Source organism: Vigna angularis, chromosome 4 (genome assembly GCF_016808095.1).
Source record: "Vigna angularis cultivar LongXiaoDou No.4 chromosome 4, ASM1680809v1, whole genome shotgun sequence".
In the NCBI taxonomy this organism is placed as follows: domain Eukaryota; kingdom Viridiplantae; phylum Streptophyta; class Magnoliopsida; order Fabales; family Fabaceae; genus Vigna; species Vigna angularis.
This window is the reverse complement of record NC_068973.1, coordinates 28,211,417-28,232,470: the sequence shown is the minus strand read 5'-3', so window position 1 is coordinate 28,232,470 and position 21,054 is coordinate 28,211,417. Positions and strand designations below refer to the sequence as shown.

Here is a 21,054-nt window from a genome sequence, read left to right as displayed (position 1 = left end):
TAGTCCTGTATAATTTTATGTTTTAGTATGTTTAGTTTAAACTTGTTCAATTTACTGCTTTTTTTTTTCTGAAAATAATATTTTGATATTTAAAAAAAAAACGCTAAATAAATTAATAGAATTGATGAATGACTAATTTTATACTTTTTTAGTATGATTCTTTTTAAAAACATATATTATTAAATTCAGGTTACGTTTTTGGTTAAAAATCATCAAAATAAACATTTTGAGAAAAACATAAATATTAGTGAATTTTGCTAATCATTTTTACATTTTTGTTAAAATTAACTAAAACAAGCTTTTAAAAAATATACAATATACTATATTAAAACTTTTAAAAGTTAACATACTCGTTATAACATAAAGCCCGTATTCACTTAAATGGATTTGAAAGAGAGTGATTGAATGAATTTGAGAGGATTTGAAAGTAAACTTTTTGTTGTTTATTTGAGTCGATTTTGGAGGTAATTGAGAATGAATTTGGAAATTAATTTTTTTAATCTGTCACATCAATCAAATTCTATACTAATTCTCACAAACTTTACTTCCAAATCCACCACTCTCACTTACCTCCAAAATCCACTCAAATAAACAATAAAAAATGTACCTTTAAATCCTCTCAAATTCATTCAATCATTCTCCCTTAATCCATTCAAGTGAACAAAACCAAAAAGATCCCTCCTAATCCATTCAAGTGAACAAAACCAAAAAGATTAAAGAGTTGGAAAAAAAATGAAAAATATTTAAAATATGAAACAAAAAAGACCGAAAACTGCTGTTGTATGTGTTACATTTGCCATGTATGAAGCTAGGATACTGTTAGTTAAATAAAAGATATTAAATAGTATCAACCTCTTTAACAGCAAGCGGTTCATACCACTGGGGACCAAATCCAGCTGCTTTTCTCGCAGCCTCATTAAATGGTGGTTTTAAGGGTCCTCTAAAATATGCTCTCACTGTTGCATGAAACTTTGCTATCACTTCATGTTCTTCATCTTTATCTTTACTTTCACTTTCCTCTTCTTGCTCTGAGGCTGGATTCATAGACCTCCGGCATAGATACTTGAACCACTTCACTCCAGCAGCACAATGTGTAATCTCTTCCGGATAAACTACACTTTCTAGTAAATCTGCTGTAGTGTTATCACCGCTGTTGCGAAAACGTGAGATTGTTGTAGGCAGCACATCAAGTCCTCTGGCCTGTTTCATTCTCCATAAGAGGTATCTTTAGATACAAGCAATAGCACAATTTTTATCTAATGAAGAATAATCATGAGTAACAATGCATCAAAATAATACAAACATTTTGTCATGTTTTGGGATTATAAAAGTTGAGGGAGGTTGCCTCACTCTGAGGTCAAGATATGCCCCAAGCCATAATAGTGGCACTAATACGTGATCTACTATTAGAAGTTCACATTTAAGACCTTTTTTGTCAGAATTGTTGGATCCCCATTGAACCCACAAACAATAACTTGGGATGAGCAGAGTTCATTGCAAGAGTTTTACTACAGTAGCAATTTAACTTCTTACAGTTTTATTATGAAATTGCAGTATTTTTCCCTCATCGAATTATAAGGCTGGAAAACCTCCAAGGAATAAGTTGCTTCAGAAATGAGAACAGATGGAAATTTTTATATGCAGCAGTACTTAGTATAATGCACTAATTTGAATGTAAACAAGTGATTCCATTCAGGCCATCAAAACTGTAAAAACTAAACTCTGGCACAGAAGATTAGAGTTTTCCGATGCTAATCAAGTTGATTATCATATTGAATAATTGCAAGATTTTCCCAACTATAATAACTGTAAACAACTTTTTAAAGAAACAATACAATAATTTACATTCAACTTAGTCTTTCTGAGTTAGCACCAAAACCATGTAAGAAAACTGGTTAGCGTTGGTTTTCACAAAGTTAACATATAAAGTCAATTTCATAAAGAAACAATAACTCTTTGTCTTGAAGGAGGAGAAGAATGAAGAAAACTTGAACGGCCCAGTTAAAATAAGAAAGCCATAAACGAAACAAAAAATTGTTAAAAATTTCCTGTGTTTGCACATGCTACATGGACACATCAAAATAAGAAAACACACGTGCGTGTAGTTACAGCTTATGTAATTAAAAAATTGCTCCAGGTCCCCGGAGACAAGTGACATCCCACCACAAAATAGTACTAAAATAATTGTGGACAGTCTAACCTACCATACAGTTGACAAAATGACTTAAATAAAAAAATGTTTGTAGCTTCAACTTTTCAAGCTTAAACAAAAGAGATAAAAAGCTTCCTAAAAATTGCTTTTGCACTTTTCCTATAAAAATATAACTGCCACTTCGATCAGAAAACTTTGCTCTTCAGTTCTCTACAAGGGAAGCATTTCACAAATAGTAGTTAGTAGTAACTACAGCCCGCAGGATGGGAGAAACTCACCTCTCGCTTCAAGTATTTGGAAAATTATTAGCAAAATTACGTGTTCAATTGCAGTTCTGTTTTTCAAGAACTATTTTGTAGAGCAATTTTCAAGAACTTATTTTTTGAGAGGGGATGAATGATAGAAAGTGAAGAAAAGGATGAGACAGGACAGTGAAAAATTAGTAGCAGAAAACTGAAATTGAAAAAGTCAAAAGGACTTTGAAATATTTGGTTTTTATTTTAAAAATAGAAAAAAGAAGTATTATTTTTTGAAACATATTTTAAAAACTACTCTTATCAAACATGTGTTTTTGTTTTCCAAAACAGAAAATGATCATTAAAAAAACACTCCACATGTTCAGTTTTTCTTTTGTAAAAAAAACGAAGATCGTGACGGGCATAAAAATTGCAAGGATTGCTAAAGCACTTCGCAACCCCACCCCAAAAAAAAAACCACAATCCATGAGTCCAGCATTAGTAAGCAACCCTCTTGATTTAACCTCAATTCATCATGAACATAAAGCAAAACCATAAATTACAATGGCAAAAAACTCAAAGACACACCTCATGGACACAATGTTCAATGGCTAGTCGTGCTAACAAATCCTTGGAAGTAGCAGTGGCAGAATCCCAAAGACCATCATGAGCTGGTAATGCTCCATAATAAGAACCAAGCTCTTCAAGTCGTGCAGCAAGAAGACTGAAGTGCCGCCCTTCATCCTGTGCTACCTTCACAAAATCTGTAAAAAACTCTCTAGGCATCGATTCTTGCTTGCCAAAACGTGCTATTATATCCTGCATGAATGTATTATGCATAAAAATATTTTCCAATTAATGTTGGCGGTGGCATATGAAAAAACTAAACTTCTTCCAAACAAACAATAAAACACACCACAAACAAGGAGGGCCAATTAAAGTTTAGTTCAAACCCTAAGAGTGATGAGTGTGATCCTAAAACTGAAATCAGTGAATGACTATTTTATCTTTATTAACTTTTCCTTAAATATATAGATAAATCTCTTCTCCAATTCTCTTATCCGCCAACACTATCATCATTCCATTTCCAGCCACCATTAAAATCACAAACTATTTTCACAAAACCCAACACTTTAATCAGAAAATTTCCACATTTACCTTATCAATCTGTGTCACTGTAAGGCAAGTTTAAACAAGAGCAAATTGAACTAACCTAACTTGAGGTCTCATTAAATGACATTCACATATTACTTTGTAAAACAACACTCACCTCCCCAAACATAGAATCAAAGAAGATCCCTCTAAAATTCGTGTATTCTTCGTGTATATAGCTCAAATACCAATCTCTTCTCCAAAAAATAACAAAAAATATGCAATGAAAAGAAAACTACGGAGAAACATAAAGAAAGAACGATCACTTTACTAAAAGTACATAGAACTTTGAGTCAAAAAATGCACAGTTGCATAATAAGTCTTGTGGTGTCTATCATTAGCAAGGTAAAGTCTGTTATTTTATTTTACATGGTGTGTGTATCACTTGATTAAACAAATCGAAGAGGTAAATGTTTGTTTAAAACTAAAGGGAGTATAAGCATCATTCGAGAAGACTTTAGAAGAGCTAAGTGTAATTCTTCAGAGAAAAACTCCATCCAAGTAAAACATTTCTTCGTCTTCTCTTCACAAACAAGTAATCTAATATTTCTGTGGATCTTTTTTTCATTACTATTATCTTCTTTATAACTTTTTTTTCTCTCTGCAAACTGATTTTGAGGGGTTGAAATCAATGGATCTCACCTCCTCTAAAGTGAACAACTTCTTTTAGATGACTAAACAAGTAATCTCAATAGTTAATGGGAAAATATATGTCTGTTAAAATACTGATTTTCTTACCAATGATAAAATAATTATTTTACCCTCCTTTGCTTTAAAATAGCCAAATATATCGAACATTAGAATTAAAAAGTTATAATCATTCTGTTCAATCATTTTTCAAAAACATGGAATGGAATCTTTGCTTGATTCCATTTTAGAACATACAAACATTCTATTCCAATTTATCCCGCCTCATTACATTCTTATCCATTGGCCTCCACTATCAGCAACCAATTCAAATATACCCAAAAATAAAGTATTCCATGCAAGCAAACCATTTTAGCGCAAGTGAAGTTAAAGAATAGAATTAACAATCCACAAATACCCAAGACAAGTCAATGGCCCAGCTTTCAATGTGAGTGAGGCTATGAACGATGGCTATTCTGCTCTGCAAGCTTCCCGCTTTGCCCAGCTTCGGCATCAGACTCGGCGCCACCAACTTCACCTGCCAACACAATATTCTATGCACGTAAGTGAAAGTGAGGCATTTCGTCGAACACCAAAGAATGGAAGAAGGTGAGAGTAGAATGGTGCAGACCGAAGATAGCCTTGCGGGGCGATCAGGGAGCGTAAGGTTGTCGCCGGCAGAAGGGTCGTAGGGTTCCGCCATGGCTCCATTGAGCCACCGCGTAGCCACCGAGTCGCCGAGTCGGGCCTTCTCGAAGGGGTCGGCGGTGTTGAGAACTCGGAGCGCCGCTTCCACTAAGGTTTCTTGGTTAGGGACCATATCTTCCCCCTCGATTTGTTTACTTTGGTCAAATTCTAAGCATTTACTTCTTTAATAAATCTCTGTTATTGTAAAGAACAAAAAAATAGGAAGAGTAAAATAATGGGTGTCTGTGATTGTTTGCATTTATTGTTTTATGGTTCTTGTTCGTGTAAATGACAACAAAATTTTTTAAGTATGGAAGACAAACACGGTATTTAAGTTAAAACATCCTTGGTTTGTCAAAAATAACTTTCGTAAAACTATTTTTTAAATAAAAAACAAATAGCAGAAGACAAAAATAATAAAAATAAAATAAAATAGTTATAATAAAGTTAAAGATAAAAATAAAAATAAGAACACATATAAAGAGATATATAAACAAAGAAATTAAGCTTTTGGATGAAATAATGTATAAGCAATAAAGAAAAGAGTTGTAAAAAATATAATGTGATAGGAAAATGTTGGAGTTATGTTATACAAAATTATTTCTAAGGTAAACTTCAACAATATTATGAATTTATCAAGTTATAAAAAACTTAATTATTAAATTGTAATAAGTTTAATCACTTACTATTCATTTCCTCAACATTTTACTGGTTAAATGATAATTTTATAGGCATGAATAGTTTCAAAAATTAACTGTGTAAGAAGCTGTTAATGGGAGTTTTAAATTTATAGGCTACACTTACAGTGAATAAAATTGAGGGTTGATGAACTTCTGAAACATCACGCAGAGGAAGAGGAAGAGGAAGAGGAAGAGGGTTTTTTGAGGAATGAGTCAGTCAACACACCAGCGGTTGTATGATTTTGCAAAAACGGCTCTCATAAACATATTCGCTCACCCTTACGCCACGGTTTGTCAAGCTCTTTCATCCCATCCAATTGATTCTTCTCTTCCTTCTCCATTCTTATTCTCACTCTCATTCATTCAAGGTGTGCGATTTGTATTGTGCTGATTCCGGTTCTGATAAATGGGTCGACGCGCAAATTGGCCACTACATTGGAATTGGTAACCCTTCCCTTTCTTCCTCTCCATGTCTCCTTCGAATTTGAATTCGAATTCATTCTTCTTTTTGTTCTTGTTGTTGCTGCAGACGCGTCTTCGTCTGGGATAGAGCAAATGCGAGAAGCTTGGGAGAGTCACAGGAAATCTTACACTGCCCAGTTCTTCCAGGTCGACCCTTCCGTGGTAACCTTTCTTCTCTACGTTCAATTCTTTCTTCTGCCTTTAACTATGTTTTGAAATAAGCTTGTATAGGGGTCAGGACTCACTGTGAAGTAGTCAGTACAGTAGCTATATAAATATTATTTAGCTGTTGTAAAATCATTCATACTGTAAACACACAAACATACCTGTAATCTCTACCACTTCTATCTCAGTTTCGGAATCCTTTCATTCTGGGGTTTCCCATGTCCTTGCTCTTCGACTTTCTTTCTATCTCTCCATCGCCCTAGAGTAGGTTTTCTGGTAACACTTGGTATCAACCTGGTGTATCCAGTATACTTGGTTGCGCTGCTCTCTCTATGGTCTCAACCAATCTCCATGTGCTTGGTTCGGAAAGTTCAACAACATTGTTCAATCCTTTGGGCTGAAACGAAGCATACCACTCTATTTTCTACTGCCATACCTCTCTTGGAAAATGTGTGTTCTTATTAGTGTATGTTGACGATATAGTTATCACATATGATGCCAAAATCTTAGTTAAAGGAGCATCTATGCAATCATTTTCAGACCAAGGATCTTGGAAATCTCAAATACTTTTTGGGCATAGAAGGAGCTCAATCAAAGAAAAGAGTGGTAATTTCACGAAGGAAATATGCTCTTGACATCCTAAAAAAACGAGTATGATTGATTATAAACTAGTAGATTGTTTCATGGATCCAAATCTACAATTAATGGCCAGAACAAGGAGAAACTTAAGATAATATATGTAACACTTTCTCTAATTCAAAAAGATATAGAAGACTAGTTGGAAAACTTATTTATCTCACTATTACTAGACTAGACTTGTCTTATTTAGTTGGTGTTGAGTCAATTTATGCAAAAACCATGTATTGATCACTAGAATGCTGTCATTTGTATTCTAAGATATCTCAAAATGGCTCCAGGACAAGGGTTACTTTATGAAGATAAAGGGAATACTCAAATTATTGGATATTGTGACGTTGATTGGACTGATTCTTCTGTGAATAGACGCTCTACTATAGGATATTGTGTTTTGCTTGGAGGAAATATTGTTTCTTGGAAAAGTAAGAAGCAAAATGTTTTTGTTCGATTATCTGATGAAGTTGAGTATAGAGCAATGACTTCACTAGCCTATGAACTTATATAGGTAAAACAATTCTACAAGAATTAGACTTGTAACATTTAGTCAATAAAGATGTATTGTGATAATCAATCTGCTCTCCACATTGCTTCTAATCCAGTATTTCATGAGAGAACTAAACACATTAAAATAGATTGTCATTTTATCAAAAAGAAAATTGTTGTCCAAAGAAATCTGTACAAAGTTTGTTGGATCAAATGATCAACTTGCTGATGTATTAACAAAATCATTAAGAGGTCCTCGAATTAAATTTACTTACTCCAAGCTTGGTACATACGATTTGTATGCTCCAGTTTGAAGGAGAGTTTTAGAATAAATGATCTTTAATAGGGTTTATTATTAGGTGCTACGTACTTTGTGCTGATCCTAGTTCCTAGAAATGTCTTCTAGAATTCTCTTATGTTTATTGTAACTGAAGATATTATAAGTATGAAACTCTTGATAGGACTTTACATACTCTCTTAGATGCACTTCAAATCTCTATTCTTGTTTTATGTCAATGGAACCTTTGAATTTGATAATGCCAGATGGTTTAAACTCAAGATTTCTTCACTAGTCAAGATATCTGCTAGTTGGATTGTTCTACAGACAACCTTCACATATCTGCTACTTCCTTTAGGTTGTTGTGATTTGGATGGTTGATAATGTCAGGCAACATTACTTGGAACTTTGATAAACTAACTATGGAGTTCAAAGGTTAGGGGCGGAGACATGTGTTGAGAGTAGCAACATTGCCTAATTTGAAAACTGTTAAGTAACAGAAGTTATACAAGGCTTTGGCAGATGATGTTAAGAAAAGTGTTGAGAAACAACAGTTATGACAATATCACTCCCTTGAAAACAATGTTGACCTCAAGGATGGAATGAAGGGTATTTTTGTTATAAAATAAGGTTGTATAGGGGTCATGACTGACTGTTAAGCAGACAGTACACTAGCTATAAACCTTAGTTAGCTATTGTAAAATGATTCATACTGTATACAGACAAACATACCTGTATTCTCTATCTCAGTTTCGGAATCCATTCATTTTGTGGTTTCCTGTATTCTTGTTCTTTGGCTTTCTCTCTATTGCCCTAGAATATGTTTTCTCATAACATCTTATCACAGTGTGAGAGCAAATTTTCATAGGGTTTGTTTGGGAGGAGTCTGCTGCTGCCTTTAATTCCTTATTCACAGCGCTTTAAAATAAATCAAGCCACTTAACTTGTTATTGACACTCTGATATAAAGTCTAAAAGGGCATACAATACGATAGTCAGAATGTGATTATAAGAATAGTTTGAGACTCTTGGCTCGTAGGTTTTTTGAACTGCACTTGATTTTTCCAATTTTTACTGTGAATGTTGTGCTTTCGTGGTGAGTATATATGATGAGTTTAAGGTGTATGATTCATATATTTTAATTCCTTTTTTGTCACTTTTGGCCAGTGAAGCTCACACTGTGTGGTAAGTTGTTCAAATTTGAAACTCCTAGTGCCTCAGATTACCTTGAATTGAAGTAAAAGGAATCGTATTATATATTATTAGTATTAATTATATGTTTTCTTGTTTTTGACAGGAGAATATAGAAACACATTTGGAGGAGAAAATCAATGTGGCTGATGTTGTCTGCTGTTTGCAGCATTTGCAGGTCTGACCTTAATTTTGTGAAGGTGTTTTGAATCATTGTATGTGCAGGTCTGAGTAAGGTTGCTATTCAGCTTGTTTGCAGGGTGTCTTATTATCTAACGTTGCTTTGTTTTTGTATGATAAAATCCTATTCAAGAATATGATAAGCAAGCCCAGTTAGAGTCCGAGTCCTTTTGAAATATAACACTGTAGTGATTATCTATCACTTTAAATTTTGGTTTTAGTTAATCCTTTTAGATTTTCCTGTTAGTCCTCTTCTGATAAACATCTCTAATGCAGTTGTGTTTTGAGACTGAAGAGAAAGCACGGAAACTACTGCATAATGTGTCATCTCTGCTGAAACCCGGGGGTTATTTTCTTGGTATTACTCCTGACTCATCTACCATATGGTATGGGAGTTGTCGGAGCCTATTATTCTTGGGTTTAGTTGCATTGTCGCTTATTTTTCCTTTTTCCTTTTCTTGACTATTATTTTTATTTGGTTTATTGGTGATGGAACTTCATTTGATTTATAGTGTCCAAATTACTTTTTGTTGATTTGGTTAAGAGTTTCCCCTAATCTGTGCGCACCTAGATGTTACTGCAAGCAAAAATATAACTGTTATTCTGGAAACAGTGCTATGGGATGCTCAAAGGTGTACATGAACATTGCCCCTTTTTCAGTTTCATCTCTTAAACTGTTCCTCTAAACTGGATAATACGTCTTGACATTGTGATTCTTTCCTATGTGTGAGATTTCTGAAATATGTCTTTTAGCTATGCTTTTTATTTCTTACAGCCAAGTCTTTAGTTCTCAATCTTCTTTCACTCATTTATTTATTAACGTTTAGGTGTAATTTCAAGCCAAATGCATTTATATTTATAATGGGATCCCTTTCTGTCCGGCAGAGGGAGAAAAAGGTAGAAGAATGGTCTAGTGCTTTCAGATGAAGTTTAAAATAGTCTATAATCACAAATGGTCTTATTTTGGTTAGACAATTTTGTTCATTCTCCTACATGCGTTTTATCTATTTTCTATGTATGAATTGCGTTTTTTCCTCCATTTTATACTTTTGAACTTGGATTCTATTGGTGTTTGTCTTCATTGTTTTTCTGGTAATTCATATTGTCCGCATGAGATCTTTATGCACTAATAGAATAGATAAAATAACATTGTAGTAGTGTAGGGCTAAATACCAGAGGAATGTTGAAGCCTATCACAACAAAAGCAGCAGCATGAAGCCAAACATTGTTCCCAACTGCATCCGGACCGAGAATTACATGATTACTTTTGAAGTTGAAGAAGAAAAGTACATATTTCAATCAATCAACTGCATATTGTTTATTCTTTTCTTAGGTTATTTTAGTTAAAATCTATTTAACATTTTCAGGTTTCCGTTATTTGGAAAGAAGTACCAGCTAAAATTTGCTAATGATATCTCTGCTGAAACTAATTGCTTGGTTCATTTTCCAAGTTTCATCAGGTTATCCTCTAGTATCTCAAATCAAGATGGATGACTCATTACTGTGAATTGTTGTGTTGTTTGGTGCCAATGATCTTATATGATATTACCTAGCAAAATTGATTTTAAAAGTAAAAGTTGGGTTGCCAATTTTTAAATAGATTTCTGTTTAAACTTTAACTTTCAGTCATAAAGAAATTCCAAACGCACCAAAATTGACTCTATTCCACGTGGAATGTAAAACTAAATCCATGAAAGGATGAAAATATCTGTAACTTGTGCTTGTTTGGTTCATACCTCATATCTACAATTATTTTTTTTGAATAAATCTGATGTTTTGCTTCATAAAACCTTAGGTTGGCCAGGGAAGCTGGCCTTGAGTATGTGGAGATTCAAAATCTAACCGAATTTTATGACGACAACAGGTTAGTTTCATATTCTCTGGTGGGGACTGATGAAAAATCCTCCCAAATCCTTCAAATATGTTATTAGTATTTTTGGATTTTTCAAGAATATTTATTGAATACTGTTCTGTGATTGTTGCTTAAGAGCACAATTAGCTGGCTTGTTAACACACTATGTTCCAAACCTCTTGGATCCGAGGGGAAGACTTCTTCCACGGTCATACGATGCGCTAGGTGATGCATTAATATGTTTTAGTTATTTGTATTGCTTATAACTTGCTTGGTGTCACTTTCACCTCTTATTTATGCAGATTCTCAGATAGTGTAATTTTCATTCCAATGCAGGTCTCTATACCACTTTTATATTTCTAAAGCCTGACCCAGAAATTGCACCCCCAGTTGCGACTCCATTATTGCAAGATGCAAGTTATAATCACGATGAGGTAACTGATAGATATTGTAGACTATTTTACCTTGATTTACCACTTTTACTTTGATCAATATTTATTTTATTCCCAAGAATGTGCCGGGTGCCCTTTTTTCTTCTTCTCTTTATTCTATCACGCAAGTACCATATAATTTTCCCTTTTAACAATCTCTTAAAAGATGGTGTTGTTCACCATGCAGACAGCAGACAGGTTTTATTTATAATTTTTTTTAGGAAGATGGCCACTGCAAATTAAGCATTGCTCATTACTGGCATTGTGAAAGCCAACATGCTCTGCAAATATAATTTTCATAAATTAAGCCATGCTTACTTTTTACTATACTTGTAGGAAACATCAATTTAAAATAAATGAAAAATAATAAGATTTTAATGAGTTTAATTGACATGCACTATTAATGTCTGTCTATATTGCCAACTAATTTAAAATCACCACTCATTTTTTAAAATAGCTGCTATTATAAAGGTCAATAAACTCATTCTACTTATCAGTGATAGTATAATTTTTTCTACACCCGGAATCCATATTTAGTTTTCAATTTTAATATGAATTAAAAATTTTAGTTACATATTTGGTCTTCTCTGTTGTGATCATTGTGTGAATTTACATTTTTTATAACTTTTGTTTGAATTTGATCTCTCAATTTTTTCGATTGGTATAATTGAAGGTTTCTGTTAGTTTCTCTGTTCTTAAACCCCTCAAACCTCTATTTTTTCTATTAAAACATCTTAGGATTTATAACAGATTGGCCATAAATGATGCTTTGGAAGGTTGTTCAAAATTTTATGAAATACATATAATTTTGTTGAATGTGAAATGTATACATTTTCTGAGATTTTCTGAATTTGAATGAAAGATGGTGTTTTCATTAAAATGGTGTATTCAATTTATGGAGATTTAAAATTTGAGAATTTTAAGAAAAAGAAAAGTAAAAAAAAATTATCATAGCAATCAAAAAATTAGGAAACTAAATATGAGAATAAACTATTGAGAGACTAAAGGTTTACAAGTCAATCATAAAAGTTATAATAAAAATTATCTATAGTAATAATAGTTAAGAAGTTTATTTAAGTCTAATGAAATCCTGAAAAATCGGTTTGCACATGTACTGTAAATTAGTTTTAATATATATCTAATACACCTCAACATTTCTATGTGTGATTTGATAGCAAGAGACATAATAGATCAATTCTATAAATTTTGTTAGGATAGATTCTAAACGAGAATGACTTTGATACTATATTAGTAAATTTTAAAATTAATTATAAATTGAATCATTTGTAAGATGAGATTTCTCGTGTGTATATATATATATATATATATATATATATATATATATATATATATATATATATATATATATATTATAAAGTGAATACTTTTTGTTTAGATGGGATCTCCACCAATAATATTAATTTCAGTCATTATAGTGGTGGATGATGCACTTTTGTATAATTTGTGAAGGATTAATCGATAGAGGATGTAAAAGGAGCAACCAAAACTGCTAGTTTTTTTAAAACAAAATCAAAATTTTATCATGTTAGGAAAGTTCTCTTGAAAGTGGTGCATTTGGAACTTCTAGACAAAAAGGTCATTGTTGGTATGATCAAAGAGGTGATCTTATGCTACCTAACTTTCTCATGTACAGTCAGAAATGACTTTCTTCAAGCGAACGGGTTTGTACTTTCCAAGCATTCAAATCCTAAATTGCTTCTCATTTCCATGGTCCAGCATTGTATATTATATAGCACTAATTACGTGCAAAAACTTCTTACTCTTGGATTTTGCTTTTACAAAATATTATATTCAAACGTTTTGCTTTACCAAAATGTACAACATTATTTTGCATCCATATTATTGTTACTTTTGTTTTCTTGTGAGATGCATTTACATTCCTTAATCATGTATGTATTCACGTTTCATGCTATTATTCTTCAAGCAGGGAACCAGTAGTCGAGATGATGAAATAATAAATGGTCATGTAGAACCCGCTATTGGGCTGGGCAAGATAAGCGAACAGAAAGGAATATTGGGCCCAGGTCCAGCAGATTTACGTTTTCCAGAAGCACTTTGAATGTTCTCCGGAAGCTAAAGTTTTAGGTAATTTTGCTTTTTCTGATGCAACCAATATTTTATTTTATTAGCAAAAAGAAGAAGGAAGTTAGGTGTTCTCTTCCTTTTTAAAATGGTAAAGGTTGTTAGGGTAGGTGTTTTTTTAACTTCTTTTGTAGTCAGTGTGAAAGGATTAGTTCACTTTGCCATGTATTTTCACTCTCCACTTAGTCTTTCTTCCCAAATATGTCTCCAAAACAGTAGAATTAAAAAATGTAATGATGAACAAGTTTTAATCAATTGCACTTTCTTCGAAATTGGGATAACATGAAGTCAATGTTACTGGTCCTGTCTTATTTCCCCTGTCCCCAATAAGAAATGCACACTTTATGCTTTTCTTGTTCGTTGTCTCCAACGGTGTGAAATGATAGTTTAGGTACATTTCTATTCTACTTATAACTTAAGATTGTGTTAGGAGTAATGCATAAGTGTTGTTCTGCTCAAATAATGAAAATAATTATTCTTAATAGTTCTAAAATCGTCTAAATTAAGAGTGCTAAATCAACTAATACAAACATGCATTCATAGATCCTTACAGATTTAAATTAGTTCGGTACGCAATGATGAAGAAAAGAAAATTGAAATCTTATTGCATTTGAATCCACTCACCTTGTTTTCTCAAATGCTTCAAGTACACGTGCTTGATAAAGATGTAAAGCGATGCCGTTAATTTATCAACAATAAAACTATTATTGGATTTTTATAATTTTATTTTTATTTCAATTTTTATAGTCAAAGGAGACTAAAGTGATTTCTCTAGAGATTATCTTATACTTTTTTGTAATAGTACGTAGTTATGGACTTTTTAAAGATGAGATACAATTTTTTTGTTATTGTCATATTTACATTAATTTCACGTAAAAAACACAAGTCTTTTCATCCCCACATGCATAACTTTCATTATTATTTCAATTTTAGTATAAATATTATATCTTTTATATATTACACTTAATATAATTTCCATGCCGTCGTTGTGCGTGTTTTGTTTATTAACATTTAAAATAATTCACTGTTTAACAAATTAAACTAAATTATTTGATTGGTAATTTCTGTTCAAATTCTTATCAAGTGACTACTCCGGAGATAATAAGTTTCGACAAATTTATTTGCCTTGTACTTGCATAACAAAATATTGAGAATTTACTTTTTTTATAAATGTAAAATGTCCAATGTCATTAATGTCTTATCTGTGAGAAAAACTCTCTAACATATTATTGCATATTTCTGAATTTTAGTATTAACCTTTATCAACTTTTCTTGAGGATATTAAAAAACGTCTTAAAATTCCACAATTAAATTATGCAAAGTTTTACTTTATTATTTTTGTATAACTTAGTAAATTAAATGGTTATTAATCTGATATTAAAACAAAGGGAAATTGGAAGAGAAAGTGTGTTAAATAGTCAGCAATTTAGTCAAACCTAATCAAACATTGTCATCATACAGCTGTAGGATAATCATTACAAACAGTCATTAAAATTAAAGCTGAAAATGTATAATATTGTCTTATTGTCTTATTCCATAAGCAATTAATGAGTGAAACAACTTCAACTTCGTTGCATATATAATTTTGACTACGTGAAAAAATTACTTAGTCTTTCTACATGCACTAAACTTATACAAATTAATTATCTCTTTACCATTACTTATCAAGTTTACATTTAAATCAACCCAATTAATTAAAGTATGATAAATGAGTTACAAAAATGCAAATTATTTTCAACTATGCGTTCTGATTTTTTTTTATTATTTTATTTTTGTTCGTGTTTTTCATTTCTTTAAAAACTTGAAAAAACTTTTTGAGAAAAAAAAGTTATCCGAGTTGATTAGTCAAAGGCTCGAAAAGAGTTCACCAAAAGAAAAAGATGCAAAAGATGATCACTACTACGTACCAAACATTCTTTTCATTCTCACCAAACTAAACGCGGGTCGTAGCAATTCGGGTCGAGAAAAAGATTCCGGAAAACGCAGTCGTTTACTCTGCTTTACAACATCGGATCCGGGTTTATAAAAGATGGGGTATTTTGGTAAAAGCACAGAATCCCGCGTAGCTTCCATTAATGATTATGACGGGACTCTCTCCTCGTAGTTGCGGAGCCCAATTCAATTTTTTTTCAATTTTTTCTGTCATATGCATTGTTACACTCTCTTTAATGTCTCATTAAATTGAAAAATAAAAAATCATCTAAATAGTTTATTAGTTATATTAAAAATTGAAAAGAAAGTAGCATTATTTTATATATATAATGATGAATTATTTGTTCTAATTCTTTGAAAAGTGTGTCCAAAGCAAGAAATGCAAATTGACTCATCAATGATTTGTTTGTTGCTGTAGCAAACAAAATTTTCTGGGTGAACTCTTGGATTTGTCTTTCAGAATAGTTCAAACATCTATTTCATTTTTAAGGGATTAATTATTATTCTGTTTGTTTTTTCAAACAAATGGCATTTTCATAATCTCAATATACATTTTTTTTTTCAAAGCTACACTTTCTACTGCTAAAATTTATATATGGATTATTAAATTGATGTCGGAACTGAATAAAAATTATCTTTTGATAGATTTATTTTTTTAAAAAATCATTGAAAAAATATAATATAAATAAGCTATATGAGCATAATTCATACGTAAAAAATTAGCATATTTTCTAATTTAAATTAACACCCATCCTAATTCGAAATCTTAAAACATTTGATTTATGATTTTTTTTATTAATTTCTTATTTTTAATCAATGAAAAATTTAAACTCATTTTTATATTTTCAACTCTTTAAAATTTAAAAATAAGATTTCCAACACTATAGAATGCACTTTTTTTTCACCAAATTTACGTGAATAATAATAAATTATGCTTTTTTCAATTGTGCGTGTTAATCCATTTTTCAAAAAAAGAAAAACCTGAATTTTGAATTTCATTTTAATAAAATGCAATGGTATTTGAAATTAGCACATCACAAAATACATTGTAATACTTTTGCATGGATTATTTCAATAGAAAATTACAAACTATTAATTACTTGCATAATTTCATTGTTTATACTGAACACAAGTTTTCAATCATACATATAAATTTTATTCAAACATATTACTACTCCTTTTTCTACATGTACATAAGAACAACCTAAAAATGCATAAAGTTGAACTTCAAGAAAAAGGAAAGAACTTAATTAAACGAAATAAACTTTTAATGATATAAGCATAAAAGCACTTTAAGTTTTCAACATATAAAAAATATTTAAATATATTTTTAATTCTGAATTTTATCGTAAAATAAGGTTTGTTTCTATTTAAAATTTAGATACATTTTAGTTTTAAATTTTTGAAAAAAATTATATAATTTTTTTAATCTAATTACATTATTTAACGTGTCAAATATATTTAATATTAATATTTAACTTATTTATACAATTGATATAGTTTTGTTTCAATGTTAAAATATAACAATTTTAAACATCTACTAGTTTCAATTTTATATCAAAATTTAAAAATTAAAAGGAAATATTTAATCTTGTAAAAAATAATATCAATTGAATAAACATGATTTTGTTAATTTATTATTTAGAACTAATTCTAAACATAAAAAGTTAGAAACTTTCATCAGAAATACTTACTATTTTTTCTATAATAAAAGGAGATGTTAATTTTTTTATATAAGAAATGTGATGGTGGATTTTGAATGAGTTGTGAAATGTTGATTTCATTGAATATTTAAATTCGAAAAAAGAAATATTTATTTTGGGGGGTCATTAGTTTCACTCGCTTTCTCTCTGTATCTGAGTTTCTGCTTTGTTTCCATTCCATGTGCACCTTTTTTTCTAACACTGCATCTTCTTTCTCTCTCTCTCTTCCTCAAAGATTCACGGGTTCCTCTATTTTCGTGATCGGTGAGTTTCTGGTTCTCTCTCTATTCGTCCACTGTACTTCATCCGGCTCATTTCTCCAACTTATTCTACACCATTTCTCTTCACTTTTGCTGCTATCACTTGATGCTGTTAAGATTTGAGTTCTGGCTGCTATAGTTATTATCCATATAAGCATACAAGATGGTGAAGTGATGAAAAGTTGACAAAAAATATATTTTTTTTATCAAGGAGAACAAAAAATAAAGTTTTGGAATCTGGGTTTGCTGCTAGGATTTGGGTTTAATTATGAGATTTTGGATTTGTGTTATTATAATTTCAGTGTAAATTGATAAGAAACCGCGCAGAAAAAATGTAGTCCCTTTCAGCTTTGAATGTCAGTTAATTCTTGATATAATGAATGAGTAGACAGGGAATAAGATCCATATTTTGGTTTATGTCTTGTATTTTTTTCAGTATATATTCTTCAGCTGTATTTACTTGAAATAATTGAGAAGTTATATTCCATACTTGCTTCTCAGTGAAGCATTTCTACCCATCAGAAATTACAAGGGCAAGGGCAAACACCAACGAGGGCAACAAAACAGAATATAACATTATTTTTGCTTTTACTGGAATATATGTTAATTATTTTGTATGGGAGAGCCACTTCATACCGGTCTACTTTTGATGATTTGATGCAAGGAATTAGTACATCTGTTAGAATTGTATACCTTGACAAAACATGTAAAACATGAAGAATATTTACTTGAGCCCTATCTATCCATTCTTTTAAAATACTTATGTGGAATAAATATGAACCATATGTTTTGAAGGGGGACAAAGATAGAGTGGGAAGAAAAAAAGGAAACAAATGCTTTTAATTTCTAACTGATATATTTTTGTGCCTGAATCATCTGAATAAAAAGAAGATAGATAATGTGGTGTGGTTTTAATGTTAAATCACTTTGAATAGCTTGGCATGACTGTAAGTGTTTGATGGCAGGGAGAAATAAGAGTACCAAATAAGTTTGCTCGAGACCATAGTGAATTACTTTGAGTTCAATCCCATTATTCTCCTTCTTCTGGTGTGAGGACAGAATAATAAAACAAAGGAGGTAAGAAAAAGATATGCATATTTTGTGTAGTTTTTTCTTTTATTATTATTGTCAAGTAGCAACGCAATACACATTCTTTTGTTTTCTTTCATACATGTGGTGTTAATAGCTTCTTTGGTATTATTTAGAGATAGTATCTGAAATTTTTTTTATACTGGCCGAAATTTCTCTGAAATGAGTAAAAGATTATTAATGTCTGTTTTAACTATCTCATTTTATATTTTATTTGCTGAGCATTGCAGAGTTATGGAGGTGGATTTATCTTAAAGAGCGCAGTTTTATCTTCCAATAAAAGCAATGGTTTCAGAATCATGGTTTCGTAGTTTGTGGAAAGCTCCTCGGAAGCATGATGCTAATTCTGAGAAGGTGGTCATTGAAGTATTAGCATTTGAAATAGCAAGTTTGATGTCAAAGGTAGTTAATTTATGGCAGTCTCTGAGTGATAAACAGATTGTTAAACTAAGGGAGGAAATCACAAATTCGGTGGGCATAAGAAAGCTTGTCTCAGATGATGATCATTTCATTGAACGTTTAATCTGTTTGGAGACACTTGAGAATTTGGCACACGTTGCGGAGTTTGTGGCCAGGCTTGCTAAGAAATGCAGCGAACCAATTTTAAAAGGTTTTGGAAATGCCTTTTACGAATTTATCAATACAGGTATTGATCCATATGGGTGGGAATTCACTGGCAAGAAGATGGAAAAAAAGATTAAAAGGATGGAAAAGTTTATATCAACTAATGCAAGTTTGTATCAAGAGATGGAAGTGCTTGCTGATCTTGAGCAAACTTTTACTAGGGTGAAGGCTCATGGTGAATCAGATGGTGTAACTTTAATGGAGTACCAGAAGAAGGTTGCTTTGAAGAGGCAGGAGGTAAAGCACTTGCAGGATATTTCTTTGTGGAACAGGACATATGATTACACAATACTTCTTTTTGCAAGGTCCTTATTCACAATATTCTGTAAGATCAACCGTGTATTTGGAATTCAAGAGATGGTGGGTGTTGGTGGAACCAATAATTCAAGTGTCCTGAACACAGATTTCATTTATAGAAGTCAATCGGTTTCCACATTATTGCAATCTTCTTTCAACCCATCACAGAATAGTGTTGCCAGATTTTCTTCAGGACCCCTTAATGCTATTACCGCCAGATCAGGCCCAATTGGTAGAACAACAAATAAAGCAAATATTTCTAATTCTGGTCCTCTTGGTGACTCATCCACTAAGTCAGGCCAGATTTTAGGAAAGTATACAAGTGTCAATTTTTACTCAGGTCCTCTTGGAAGGAAATCGAATCAATCAATACCTGTTACTGGAAGAAATAAAAAGAACAAGATTTGGAGGTTTTATGGGCACTCTACTGCCGGAAGTGGGAAGGAAGCTCCCACAAGACCCAGTAGACTGACTCAAGTAGGACCTTTCAAAGGATGTATGGCTTGGGACAATGCCTTATTCACTGACTGCCAGTCAAGTACAAATGGTGTTCATCATGGAATTCAGAATCCCAAAGATGTTAATTCAAATCCTCTTTGTCCTGGAAAAATAGTTCATCATACTCAATCGGTCTTCAAACCTCTCCGCAAGCTATTGAATCCTCCACCTGAAACACTGGGTGCTGCTGCTCTGGCACTGCACTATGCAAATGTTATCATTGTGATTGAGAAGCTAGCAGCTTCTTCACACTTGATTGGTCTCGATGCAAGAGATGACCTGTACAATATGTTACCGGGACGTGTCAGAGCTTCCCTTAAGACCAAGTTAAAGCCATTTACGAAGACCATGGCTTCATCATCATCCATCTATGACCCAAGTCTAGCAGAAGAATGGAATGATGCAATGTCAAGCATACTGGAATGGTTGGCACCACTTGCTCATAACATGATAAGATGGCAGTCTGAGAGAAGTTATGAGCAGCAGAGCTTTGTTTCCCGGACAAATGTGCTGCTGGTACAGACCCTTTACTTTGCAAATCAAGATAAGACGGAAGAAGTAATCACCGAGCTTCTTGTTGGTCTCAATTATGTCTGGAAATACGGTAGAGAGCTTAATGCAAAAGCTCTGGCAGAGTGTGGCAGTTTTAGGGTAGACAGTGAATATCCTAATCTCAATGGATGAATAATATGTATCAAGGTTGTGGCCATTTCCTACAGGAGTCCAGCTCCATGCCAGGGATGAGGACTAGCAGAAACAGCAACCATCACTCTTGTTAAATCAACAAATGTGAATCTAATGCTAGATGAAGTATGAGAGAAGTACCTATGTATTCATTATTGTGAAAATTTAGTATCAAAATGCGTACCTGGTGAGGAATTTTTTCAATCATTCATCGTTAATTTTCTTGGATGAGTTACTAGCTGCTAGAACTTGGTTGGCTTGCCTCATCTTTGCAATGTTGGCCTTCTTTATTCCTTGATGAGTTCCTACTTCTTACGTGATGGTTAGGGTGTGCATATATTTATGAACATTATTTCATATTAAATTGTATAGTGAATGGTTATTCTGCAATATCTTCTGAATTTATACTACTGATAGCAAGTACCATAATCTATTTTTCTTGTATGCTAAAATTGCTAAAATGTCATTGTGTCTATATATATCTAGCTCAAATTACAAACCCGTCCGTGGAGTAATTTGTATATCTCAAATCCATACTATCCACCTGTTTCCGGTAGATTTACTAATCAGCGTTTGAATGAAAATTTCTAAGAGAAAAATTATTGTTTAAGAGAATTTATACTTTTGATGAAATATGATATGATTGGATACAAT

At 32.1% G+C, this 21,054-nt stretch overlaps 3 protein-coding genes across 4 annotated transcripts; 2 read left to right on the top strand and 1 right to left on the bottom strand.

Annotated features, from left to right (window-relative positions):
- Positions 1-726: 726 nt before the first annotated feature.
- Positions 727-5,114, bottom strand: LOC108330099 (uncharacterized). Of its 2 annotated transcripts, none has more exons than XM_017564589.2 (4): positions 4,799-5,114; positions 4,586-4,705; positions 2,977-3,207; positions 727-1,200 (listed from the first exon to the last, which is right to left on the bottom strand). In XM_017564589.2, exons 1-4 carry the CDS (start codon positions 4,985-4,987, stop codon positions 838-840), a joined length of 903 nt encoding a protein of 300 aa, XP_017420078.1. In that variant the 5' UTR covers positions 4,988-5,114; the 3' UTR covers positions 727-837. The 2 variants fall into 2 exon arrangements, with proteins under 2 accessions (XP_017420078.1, XP_017420079.1); XM_017564590.2 differs by having other exon boundaries at positions 4,586-4,721; positions 4,799-5,025.
- A 548-nt stretch (positions 5,115-5,662) lies between these two features.
- LOC108329938 (mRNA cap guanine-N7 methyltransferase 2) lies at positions 5,663-13,582 on the top strand. Its single transcript, XM_017564333.2, has 11 exons — positions 5,663-5,823; positions 5,903-5,978; positions 6,064-6,158; positions 8,854-8,925; positions 9,204-9,313; positions 10,091-10,213; positions 10,295-10,387; positions 10,723-10,791; positions 10,916-11,004; positions 11,116-11,213; positions 13,159-13,582. Exons 1-11 carry the CDS (start codon positions 5,743-5,745, stop codon positions 13,288-13,290), a joined length of 1,038 nt encoding a protein of 345 aa, XP_017419822.1. The 5' UTR covers positions 5,663-5,742; the 3' UTR covers positions 13,291-13,582.
- A 3,472-nt stretch (positions 13,583-17,054) lies between these two features.
- Positions 17,055-20,790, top strand: LOC108331891 (uncharacterized). Its single transcript, XM_017566892.2, has 3 exons — positions 17,055-17,212; positions 18,174-18,285; positions 18,528-20,790. Exon 3 carries the CDS (start codon positions 18,583-18,585, stop codon positions 20,398-20,400), a length of 1,818 nt encoding a protein of 605 aa, XP_017422381.1. The 5' UTR covers positions 17,055-17,212; positions 18,174-18,285; positions 18,528-18,582; the 3' UTR covers positions 20,401-20,790.
- Positions 20,791-21,054: the final 264 nt, after the last annotated feature.

Coding starts and splice junctions, on each gene's coding strand:
- LOC108330099 (XM_017564589.2), bottom strand. CDS start 4,987: ATGGTCCCTAACCAAGAAACCTTAGTGGAAGCGGCGCTCCGAGTTCTC. Junction 4,706..4,798: donor GCCCCGCAAGGCTATCTTCG/GTCTGCACCATT, acceptor TTGTGTTGGCAG/GTGAAGTTGGTGGCGCCGAG. Junction 3,208..4,585: donor GGGCCATTGACTTGTCTTGG/GTATTTGTGGAT, acceptor ACATTCATGCAG/GATATAATAGCACGTTTTGG.
- LOC108329938 (XM_017564333.2), top strand. CDS start 5,743: ATGAGTCAGTCAACACACCAGCGGTTGTATGATTTTGCAAAAACGGCT. Junction 5,979..6,063: donor TGGCCACTACATTGGAATTG/GTAACCCTTCCC, acceptor TTGTTGCTGCAG/ACGCGTCTTCGTCTGGGATA. Junction 9,314..10,090: donor CCTGACTCATCTACCATATG/GTATGGGAGTTG, acceptor GTAGTAGTGTAG/GGCTAAATACCAGAGGAATG.
- LOC108331891 (XM_017566892.2), top strand. CDS start 18,583: ATGGTTTCAGAATCATGGTTTCGTAGTTTGTGGAAAGCTCCTCGGAAG.